Raw genomic sequence first — 12,104 nt, 5'->3', positions numbered from 1 at the left:
ATCCTCACCCATTCCATACATTTTGCCTGCCTTACTCACTATAAAAAAATAGTCAGAAATTAGGAAACATTGCACCATAACACTTGTTCACACTAGGGCTGGATAAAGGCACCAGCATCAACCTGAGAATTCCAAGCTTCACTTTGCAAAAGAAATAGCTTTTCAGAAGGTATGCATACATTTTTTTACAGATTCAGGGAAGAAGGAAGTGTATGAATGGAGATACTAACATCCTTGCATGCTAATAAGAACAAAAATACTGCAATAAACTCACTTAACATCTCTTTGAAACCTCAATATTTTTTTATCTCATGATATTAAAAATAGAACATGTTCATTTTAATAAGCTACACTGCTCTTTGGCATAATCAAAGCAGTTTTATTTGCTAGCTAATATTTGCAAAATCCAATGTATTATGTCAAATTTAATAACTAAAATAACATTTAAAATACAAAAGTTTTCCCAGAAAAATACTACAAAATCAAATTGTCTATGTGCACGTCTGTCAGTGTCTCTCACAACTTTGGAGTCCATTGTCTAATTTAAATCAAACTTGACTGCAAGGTCAGTCCCACAACTCCTTCGAGATTCAGTCCCCAACCACAGGCTTCCAGTTTCTCTGATTCTTTCATGCTCTGAAGGGTAATTTTTCTCTCCATCCAAAAGGTTGAAAAAACAAGAGTTCTTGGCTATTTCTTCCTACCCATCCACAGACCAGCAGCAGACTCTTCCCCAGTCATCACCAACTAGGAGCTTGGAGGAATTTCTTAAGAAAGAAAGAAAGAAAGAGAAAGAAAATCATGTTTAAGAACAAGACACAAATAGGACCAAGGCTGTTTCCTGCATGTGTAGCAATTAGGAGGATGTAATATTCAGGGGAATATTAAATTTGAAGAACAATGACATAGAATAGACAAAGATTGGTACTTCAAAGACTGAGCTTAGGAGTTCCGTGAGTTAGTTGTGGACACTCTAGCCAGATCAGAAGCTCTTACACTACGAATGTTAAATAATCTGCTGCCCAGATTCAGAATTCTGAATCTTGTTAGCACATAATGTCATGGCTTCAGCCACTGAAATCTCTGTTGCGGGCAGTGCCACCAACACTAATGAAACCAACACTCTCCCCAAACTTTCCCACTTTCAAAGCATATAAACATCACATTATGTGCTCTAAAGGTGAGTATGCAGAATATTGGAACATTTTAGTCAATATCAAAATGCCAACACTTTTGGAGAAAAAGGCAGGAACTGTTTTACAGTACATTGTAACATCCTGGAGTAGGAGACAACAACAAATATTGCAGCCAGATGAAAGTGCAGGAGAGCAATCAAGTAAACCAAAATACTGCTGGCTGTGTAACCGAGGGAATTTGAACAACAAAGCTGTGCTTTGGCCAAAAGCTTCCTGCTTACATTTTAAGGAGACAGTATCTCCAGTAACTCCTAGGACAGGAGTTATTTCTATGTTTCAGAGACGGCGTAGCAGCTGCTGAGCTCTACAGTTATTCTGGCTCAAACTTGCTATTTCTGCTGAGTTGTCTCAGACCGAACCAAGAGAGGCTCCCCAGTCCCCGTGCCCAACCCAGCCCATCCCAGCCCTGCCCAGCTGAGCCCGGCCCAGCCCATCCCAGGCCCTGCCTTGGGGGCAGCACCGCCCGCCTGCAGCGCCCGGCCCGTACCTGGACACGGCGAGCGCCGTCACCGCCGGGCTCGTCCGACCCCCTTTGCCGGTCAGGGCAAGGCTGGGATTCAGTTCCCGACAGAGAACAAGATGTTTTCCACACTTGTTACCTGTTGTGCGGTTTAAAAATAAATATTTAGAAAGTGTCTGGGGGGCAGCAGGGATGGGATTGTTATTATTTACGGTCAGCAAGTTGTTAAGTTGAGAACAAATATATTTAATCTTGGCCTGTGCTGTTGCAAAATAGGCCCATCCCAATTTAATTTGTGGCTATGATAGTTACATGTGCTGACGTGCGGCTGTATCAATTGTGTGCTAAATTGGATTTGTGTATTATTGCTTTCTAAATTGCATGCCTAGTTCAGCAAAATTGTTCATCAGTTTTCACTGGCTCTATGCTTAATAAGATGCCCCACAATACCTTGCTGCCAGGATATAATACAGCCCATAATTGCCTAGTAAAAAGAAATTACATAAAGCCCTAGTATTATCAACTTATCTAAATCTGCTCATAACAGAACCAATAATTAAATGCTGTGAACATTTCACATACGCATATATACATACACACACAGCTAACAACATAACTCAATCACAGTTACTTTGGTTTTTTTAATGACTATGTTTTGTATTAATTTCATTTTCTTTAGTGTACAGAAGGAGATGTGGGAATATTTGGTCATTTAAAATAACTCTGAAATCATCTGAATAGGTTAAGGGAGTACGACACTGCTTTGATTACACTTCTCAACTCTTTACTAAAGAATGCTGTTCCTGTATGCATCTGAAAACATGCACTCCTATGTTCATGTGCAAACAGGTGTGTGTGTCTACACATCAACAGGTGACTGGGGTCAGCACGTGTCTTCTATGATCCTCCTTGAAAAAGGCACAAACAAGAGTGTTCTGCTGTGCTCCCATGGACAGCTTTTACGTCCTTATTTAGAAAACTATTTAAGATATACATCTTACAAATAGCTAAAATCTCAAGCTGTTCAAAAACATGTGTATGCAATTGTACTCGAGTAAAGAGGACCTGGAAAGACCTACCATGGGAAGTTATGGACAAGATCTCAGGAAATTCTTAAAACAAATTAGACTTTTCTACATGTAAAAAGAATCCACACAATGACTACAGAATACTACAGCAATTTTGGAAAGAATGTTAAGTCTTTTGCTTTGACTTACAGCAATCTTTGATTAGAGATGACAACAAAACCAAATATGAAGATACCGTAGCCTGACTATCTCACGTCTGGCATCTTGGGTGTTCTTGCACTTTCCCTAGAAGCATCAGGCTCTGGCTACTCTGAGACATGAGAAAAGGTTGGATAGGCATGTGGTTTGGCAGTTATATACACAGAAGCATATTGGAAATATTTTCACATAGCAATCTAAGTAATGTTGTTGCCAAGTTCCATGAACAGCATTTCTGAAGATCTCAGTGGTAATGCCCAATTACTGTATAATATCTTTTTTTTCTTTTTTGCAGATGTTAAATCTATAGCTCTATATTTATGCAAATTGCATGCCTAAAATTGAAGTAATAGAGAATGTTTGTAATGAGGAGCACAGCAAATAAGTGGTGTAAATTATACATACTAACACCACAATTCCTTTCTCTTATAAAAAGTGCTGGGAAAAGAAGAAAGCTGTGCTATTTAGGATGTGTCTTTAAAGCTTCCTGGCAGGTTTCAGCTCTTGTATTTGTCAGAACAGAGAAGTGAGCTTGAGCTGTTTTTAGTACCAGTTGGCACTGTAGAGCCGTGGTCTTTTTAACTTCAGCTCTGCGAGAACTCCAGGGTTTCAGCTTCAGCTTCACATAGCCTTGAATAAGCAACTCTAAGCACTAGTGCCTGCTTCTGGCCTCCCACCAATTTGATGGACCTCTGACCACTTTTAAGGTAGCAAAGACAACAAACTTCCCTGTTCCAGCCCAGAGCAGGATCTGGGGCTGCCCACTCTGATATTACGCCAGGATACTTCATCACAGGCCATCAGCAGAGGTGCCAAGGGAATGGGCTTCACAGGTTTATGCAGAGAGGTGGTCTACCAAGGTTGACAGAACCCATGACAGAGCCTATGAAGAAGCTTTCAGCTTCATCCAGGCAGGACACCTCCATGAGATGGTTGACTCAGGAATGCTTTCTAATGTAAAGCAATTGCTACCCACTCCTGCTGCTGCTGGTTATTGTAATGCTGCACCCACATCACCTTCCCTTCACACCACTGGGCTCACAGACCCTCTTCTTCCTCAGAACCAAACAAGGTTTGCAGCACACAGTCACACTGCAGTTCACAGCCCACCCTGTGCTCGTACCTGTGCTGCCTGGCTCTTCCATCACATCTCTCTGTGGTCTGACTCCAGCAGCTTGGTCTGGGTTATTGGTGTATTCGGCCTTCCACAGCTGTGCCAGTGAGGAGGTAAAAATGGAAAAAGCATGGGTTACAACAATGAGAGAGAGATGCAGCTCCTGCTTTGATTACACTTCCCAGCAAGGGGTGGAAATTTGGCTTCTAACACCAGAACACAATTTTGCAGTTGTGTTTCTCTGCCACTGTGCTGCAGAGCATCACACTGGAGAAATGTATGCAGGGAGCTGGTGAGGTTGCAAGGCTGACATGCTGCTGAGGATCCTAGTAACCCAGGAAGTTCTCCTACCAGACTGGAGGTAGAACCAGTAGTGAATTCCTACTCATGAGAAAGTATGACTTAATAAACTGAGCTGTTAATCAACTCTCAGAAACCAGACTTTAATGTATTTCCAGTGGGTGATAGAATTTTTCCTTTCAGAACCACTCCAGAATTAAAAGCACATTTTCAAAAATATCCCTGAATTTCAAAGACTCCTCCATTCAGGAGAATAAAAGTTGATAGGAAGCAAATATTTTACCCTGATTTTCATTTTCTGCCCTGTCCCGCCCTGTTAAGATAGTGACACGGGTTTTTTAGTAGCTCCATCCCTCCATTTACAGTTCAGAACTCTGCCTCTGGTCTACAATGAACCAGAATTCCCTCTTCCTTGCTCCCATCCACCTACCCTCACCACTCCATCTGTGCTTCCTGTGATGATAATGCTGCTTATGTCCCAGTCCATCACTTCAGCAAAGCAGCAGCAAACAATACGGCAGGTGGGGCTGCAGGCAGTGTTGATGCTTGCAAGAAGATGGCCATTGACTGTCCACAGATACAGGTAAGATCCAGCACAAGAGATAATATCACCCTGTAACACAGAAAAGAGGAAATGTCTCAAAATCATACACTCATCCTCCTCACAACTCTTAAGAGCTGATTAGAAATTGTAGAGTTGCTCTGACTTAAATTCTCACCACTGTTTTTCTTCTGGGCAGATGATACAAACCAGAAAAAATAAACATTGTTTATTTTCCTGATGAAAAATTATGAAATTTTTCCATAACAGAAACCTGAAACAAATGTCTCAGATTTAGCAAGATAATGCAGAAACAAAGCTTTTAAACATTTTTAGATGAAAACATTTAATTAAATGTTCCCTTTCTATTTTCCATAAAATCCAGGCTTTTAGTAAAAAAGCAGACTGACAGACTGACCTTGTCAGAGACAGGGACTGGGCACAGGCAATGTCTAGCACAGGTTCTGGGCTAGGACTAGTGCTCTTATAAATTTTGCAAATAAGCTTTCTCTTAAACAAGGACATGGTGTTCACCTGCTTAGCTGTGAAGCCTTTGGTGATTTCACAATCCTCCTCTGCCCCTCGCAGGGAGCTCACTGTCATCGCATTTTTACACTGCGTTTTGTGTTTGACCAATGACCAGCTCTGCATTCAGTGACCTGCACTTCTGATGCAGAAACATCCTCTGTAACTGAATCTCTCCTCTCCGTTCCATGCAGGTGCAGTCTTATCAAGAGACTGCATGTAAGGAGCAAATACAGAGGTAATTTTTTAGGGGCAAGAAACACACAGAACCAAGAGCCAAAGCTGCAATTGTAAATGATCTTATCAAAAGTGCATTTTGATTGAGTTATTAATTGAAATTCTACCTAATCTTTCCACTCTTGATCCGTACTAAGAATCAGCTAAATAGAACCCCATCGGCAAAGTCATCTGATTCTGGTAAAGGATAGTGTGCCCTTAAATTAGCAGCATGCATCTGGTTTGAGTCAACTAACACCTTACTTCACCCCTGCCCCCTGCCTCATTTGCGCCCAGGGCTCTTCACACTGCAGGGCAGAATTCTGCAGATAAAAAATGATAGTGTGTTCAAAACACAGTTGCCAATAATTCAAGAGATTAAATTTCAGCTACCTTATCTGCATGAGAGTACATAATGTCCAAGCATTTGGTAATCATCTACCGTGCTTTTCAGGTCTAGACAAAGGATTTAAAACTAACTGAAATCATTAGTTAGTTCAAGCTTTTACAATCCTCCTTAGCTTATAAAGGATAGCCTTCTTATTTTGCGTCTACGTGACACAAACACCATGAAGTTTGGATCTATAGATGGAGCTTCTAGATGCTCAAGCAAATACAAAATGCAACAATCACATAAGGAAGAGCTGTACAGGGTTCTTATTTCACAGAAAAGTATGTGGTTCAGAAATTTATTCCCTTCAAAACTTTGCTTTGAATAATTCCGAATTTTTCCGGAAAAAAATGTTGCTACCAAACATGTAATTTCATGTCAGTCAAAATAATGTAGCAAAATGGAAACATTTTGTTTCTATCTTCACATTACAGTACATAAATATATAGAGAAGAATTAAACAAAAATGCATTTCAGAAGTATTCTGTTCTGCCAACATCAAAAAGAATTTTTGCATCCACAAGAGATAGATCTCTTCATCTTTTTTTTCCTTGAAGCTTCAGTCATGCTTTCCTAAGGTTTTTCCTCTTTTAAATGAACCCTTCTGTAGACTATTATCCAAACAGTTTAACCATTTGCACTCCAATAAAATGGAGAACTGCACTTGGATTGGTCACCAGACTGTTAATGGCACAGACCATCTCATTTTTGGACAGCTCCAGAAGAGTAGATACCAACTGACAAGGCCAATGTACTGGCTGGTACACAGAAAGGAGAGGACTCCATCCCCTTGGGATCTCAAGCCCATGCTCTGTGCCAGCCCACCCACTCATTTCTGAATGCTTGGCACTGCTTCAGCTGACTTCATAAGGGACCCCCAGGATATTCTAAACTAGCCTGCTGAAGCCACTGGCCATTTTACCCAAACCAGGACCCCTGGAGCTGGGAGCTGAGCTGGCACTGAACAGACCAGTTAATTCCCATCCTCAAATTGCTAGCCATCAGACTGCATGGTTAATAAAGCTCTGATACAAGATGACTGTTTTGGCACAGACTAAGTAGAGAGTATCTGCCTGGTTTCTTCCTGCTATGAACTAAATTTTGCCTTTGTACAGTCTCCAGTACTGGATCCAACCTTGAATTGTATGAGCAGCTGGAACCCTGCTCTAGTGAGAGAAAATACAAATATTAAAGCAACATTTTTGGGAGGTAGAAGACTGGGAAAAAAATCTCATCCAGAGTGTTTACAGTAAAATCCAGTGCAGAATATTTTCCTATCAATGCACATGCAATTCTGGCCAGGCACAGACCTCAACAGATTTTTACCCACTGTTATTAAGAACTTCCTCTGCATCTGAGCGTAGAAGAGAAAGCAAAATGCCAACACTGTCCCCACAAAGGTGTAAGGTGTTGTCAGCTGAGGTGGCAGACTGCAGCCTAACATGTCTCAGCTGATGTGGCTCTACTGCATGAATGTCAGGAGAAATTAATGAAATAAAAGGGGCAATAAGGTTATGGGTGAGCCAAGTCCAGGAGGTACTAGGGTAATACTTCATTCTCCATAAACTAAAAGTTGTTTAATCCTGCTATCTATCCATCCAAAGATGCTTCTACTTAGCTACTCAGTCTAAGATGTTGCTTTTAGTGCTCGCCTCTCATCATTAAGAACACTATTAGCAATCTCTGTAGAAAGAAAAAAAATCAATCTATCAGACTCTCAGGATGTTTTTATGTTGGGAAAAGCACCCATTAAATTATCATGAAATGTTCATGGATGCATCAGAAGAAAGATGATAAATGAAGATCTTACTGTTGAGTTGTTGATGGCAACAGAACAGAGGCTTGCCTCGTGGGCAGGAAGTTGGTTTATGTACGTCAGCTGGTTCAGGTCCCAAATGATGCAGGTTCTGTCATCAGATCCACTCACAAAGATGCTGTAGGTTACAGATGCAGCAAGGCAGGTCACTGCCTGAGTGTGTCCATACAAAGCCTGGTGGGGAAAAAACAACTAACAAACCACAGCAGAGGGAGGCTGATTTACTAGGGAACTACAGTCTTACTGTCATTTGCTTAGCAAGAACAAGCAACCCAGTCATTCTTTGGAGAACTGAAAAGGGTAGGTATGAGGGAAAAATACCAAAGGATCTTACAGAAAAGCACCCTTGTCCTCAACTCCTTGTTGAACAAAGTTGAGGGTTCAAGAGATCTTATGACTTGCACAAGTTGCACAGTGATTCAGGGTCCTTGGCCTACACTTCAGACTCTAAGACAGTGCTTTATGCTCAGCAACAAAAAATAATTTTTCATTCAGTCCATGTAGTTTTAACTAAAATATATGCTTGGAAATTTCTCAATATTTAAAAAACTTTTTGAAATAAAACTTACCAGGATGTATTTCAGTGACCTTCTCAGTCTTATCTTTCTGTTTATCTGAACAAATACTAAAATATTTCTAATATTGGTTAAGAAGAGAAACAGCATTTGTGGAGATTTTTGGCTTTAAAGCCATATAGGAATTCCTTTCTCTTTCATCATCACACAACATTCTTTTTGTTGTTGTTGTTGTTTTATAGTTCCAGAGACTTAAGGAGTGCCCAGTTTAACTTTGCCTTATTTAAACAGTTTCTTTAAAAAAGACTATACACTTTAGGCAATTTAATGGCACAGGTAGAAGGCATGGATTGAAGTAAGCTGCTGACAATTGTTTAATGCAGCATTCTCAAGTGACAGCAGTGCATAACCACCTGCTGCATAACCATCAACGACAGTAAAGCTGGCATGGCAACAGAGAAAAAGTCCTTCATAGTTTTCCTGAAAAGCCTTTAAGGGCTTATTTTTTAGCTGCCTTACTTGGAAAAAATCAGACCCACCAGTTTTAATATTAGTTTTAACAGTAAATGCATATTCCCTGCTGGCTTTCTTTCTGTGATATTAGGGTCTATCTCAGTTCAGCATGATGCAGGGGAGCTACATTTCCCACATGATGTTTGTAGACACATCTTATCATCTCTTCCAGCATGAGACTGAACTTTTGCTGGCTAACATGTGCTGCCATTTGCCAAAGTCATCAGGACAACAGTATTCAAAGATTAATCCAATGTGAAGAAGTTGAGATGCAGCAGGCTATGTACTATGACCTGCAACTGTGAGGGAATGAATTTCAGCTTGTGATTTATTCCATTCCCAAGAACTGTCAACTAAAAACACTGGCACAAAATTAGGTCTCTAACAGTGGTTTTCAGAGGTCAGAAACACTCCCACCTTTAAGCATGGAAAAGGAGGCTCAGCAGTAACTTTGGACTGGTTGTAGAACAGTCTCTTTACAAAGGACTGGGCATAACCAAGTGCCTGTACTTGGGAACTGCACAAGACTGCTGCAAAAACGGCTGTGACAAGACAGGTTCAAGGGCTCAAAACTTTCTTTCCTTCTTCCAAAGCATGAAAGAAAACATACCCACTGTGAAAGCATCCAAACTGCCAAGTCAAGCCAAGCTAAGCTCCTGTACAAGTTTTAATAAAACCCTTTTCTCTTCTTTTAACCCATAAAGATCCTACCCGGCAGTGAAGCACTTGAAATACAAGCTGAGTGTGGAAGAGAGGAATAGACCTGAACCCAATTATAATATCAACTTCAATCCACCAGTGTCTCAATGTATATTCATGAAAAAAAGTCACATGCTTTTGGCTCTCTACCATCTTCTCATTATCTCTCTGCAAAGACTGACAGGTTTTCCCTTATGGGAAATATCCTGCAACATATTTGCAGAAGGGACTGTGAGGCCTATCTCCAAAGTATTTTAACAAATATCAAAACAGAAAAAAGAAGACCAGCTTCACTGCAGGAATGTTTAGTCCATGAAAACATAAACCAAGTTTGACCATTCAAATTAAGTGGCCGATAGGAACGCAAACTTCACAGCTATGCTCGACACCTTCTGAGAGGTCTGTGAGGTACACAGCACATCTTGCCCAGATGCTTATCCCAGTCAATTGTTTTGCTTGGCCCAGAAATTCTGGGGACTGGATCCACTCTGCTCATGAACACTGAGGGAACTAGTAAATTGCATGGATCAATACTGAGGCTATTATGCTCAATCTTTAGTATTCCACAAAAGTGTGGAAGCAGATCCCACTAGAGAAGGAAAAAGCTACTTTTTCTGCTGAAATATAGTTTCTGTACTTTACTACATTCCAAACCAGAATGTGTAGGTCCCATGAGACAGTTGATAAGTGAACAGCATCCACTTTATAGCACATCAGCTTTTCTTAAGCAAAGCTCACTCTCTCAGGAAATTTTTTTGTTCAGCAGAAAAAGCAGCCACCATGAAACAGTGAACTACATGAAAGCAGCAAGTAATTCACTGGAAGACATTTAGAACCATAGTTCAAGTTTACATCCATGCCAGACAGTCATAAAAAAAAAAGCCTCTGCTAGCAAAGCGAAGGAAAAAATACAGAATTTGTCATTGCATGATCTCATACCACTTTGTGGATTTTGGGTAATACCAAATTAATTACAGTAGAACACATCAGCAAAGCTGATTTTACATTGCTAAAGAGAAAGGCATTATATTGCAGATAAAAAACAGCCTCTTCAGTTGCCTGAAACTCAAACTGACTGCCTGACTAGTATTGTTTGGATATTGATGAAAATTACTGCTTATGGTTTTCTCTACTTCTATTTCTTCCTTTTCTATGTCCATGTCCTGATTTGGAGTGATAACTAGCTGCATTAAATGGTCATCACTGAAGATCTTATCTCATATTTTGTCTTCTACAGAAGGAAACTGCTCTAAACAGTTTCCCTGCTCCCCACACAGTTTCTTGTGTGTTTCAACACACAAGAATTTGAGATAAATGAAAATCTAAATACTTCTCTGGCATCCCATCAGACAGTGTTTTCACATCATTTAATTACGAACAAAATATGTTTTGGCTTAGGGTATGGAAAGCACTGAAATATCATCTGAATATCCCTCCAGAACAAATTAATAGAGAAGCTTTTAACACTTGGAGACCTTGCTGATCAATGAACCCTTTGATAGTTTGCCTAAACAGCAGAGATATTTAGGTCTCTTGATTTCTTCAGGGAAAAACGGCCCCATGCTGCCTTTCAGATATGATAGTGGTGTACTCTAGCTTTACTTGTAAGGCTGAGAACTCACCATAGCTGAATTTTGCATAAGAATCCACTTTTTTAAAATGAAATAGCATATATACAGCTGGTTGATGACTATAGATGATCTCCAATCAACAACTAAAGGGCTTTGGATAATGAGAACACAAAAACCATATCAATCTTATAGGTTGCACCCCTACTTTATGGAGTAATAGATAAATCTTTTGTATTCTGAATTCAGGTTGAGAAAAAAAGAATCAAGAACTTTGCCTGGCTGAGCCTTTATCTCCATCACCTAAGTCCGCAGGATGTTTTGGAGATTCTGTCCATTGCCGTAGCAGCCCAAAACAAATTCTAAGCACCTCCAGCTGATACTTGTTTTTGAAAATAACCCAAGGGCTGCCTGCACTTCAAGAGAGGAGAATATGTGCCTTATTTTCACTGTTTCTTTTATCATGATAAACTTTGGCAATGCTGCCAAAAGCGAAAAAAACTACCAAGTGCCATTCATAACTATAAGCTGTTGGTATAAGGTGTATTATCAGCTCTTGACCTGATAACAGGCTGTCACATGATACTGCTGATTATTGAGTTTTTTCTGCTTTCTTGATTCACCCAAAGGTGTTTCTTCTGCCAGACTTCTGAGACATAAAACCTAATCTTCTGGATTTCATTAAGTTTCCATAGCAGAAGAGCCACAGCACGTACCTGTCTCAGGTTTAGACACTTCACTTTGTCTTTGACCAAGGAAAGTTCCCAGACACACACAACCGAGCTTGTTCCAGATGTGATTATGGTAGTTGCTGAAGGACACACAGCACAGAGGCACTTTCCCCAGTCTGCCATGCACTCAAATGTAGTCATATTCTGTACAAGAAAACATCTTTAAGTCAAATTCTTATCTAGTGATACCATACATTTATTAATAGCAAATTGCAGATTCAGTTTTCAAAACTGAGTCTCCATTTCTCCAAATCTACGAAAAAAAAGATCATCTTAACCAGTCTCTATGTAAG

At 40.2% G+C, this 12,104-nt stretch overlaps 1 protein-coding gene across 2 annotated transcripts in view; it reads right to left on the bottom strand.

The window, feature by feature from the left end:
* Positions 1-363: 363 nt before the first annotated feature.
* WDFY4 (WDFY family member 4) overlaps positions 364-12,104 on the bottom strand; it is a 127,870-nt gene continuing 116,129 nt past the window's right edge. For both annotated transcript variants that reach the window (XM_027648205.1, XM_027648206.1), the window contains exons 57-62: positions 11,797-11,955; positions 7,780-7,959; positions 4,727-4,909; positions 4,006-4,093; positions 1,684-1,795; positions 364-767 (exon numbers count right to left, since the gene is read on the bottom strand). In XM_027648205.1, the coding sequence (XP_027504006.1) occupies positions 701-767; positions 1,684-1,795; positions 4,006-4,093; positions 4,727-4,909; positions 7,780-7,959; positions 11,797-11,955 (789 nt within the window). In that variant the 3' untranslated portion in view covers positions 364-700. The remainder of the gene's footprint in view (positions 768-1,683; positions 1,796-4,005; positions 4,094-4,726; positions 4,910-7,779; positions 7,960-11,796; positions 11,956-12,104) is intronic.

Source organism: Corapipo altera, unplaced genomic scaffold, assembly GCF_003945725.1.
Source record: "Corapipo altera isolate COAL_440 unplaced genomic scaffold, ASM394572v1 56, whole genome shotgun sequence".
Taxonomy (NCBI): domain Eukaryota; kingdom Metazoa; phylum Chordata; class Aves; order Passeriformes; family Pipridae; genus Corapipo; species Corapipo altera.
This window is presented reverse-complemented; position numbering and strand designations above follow the sequence as displayed.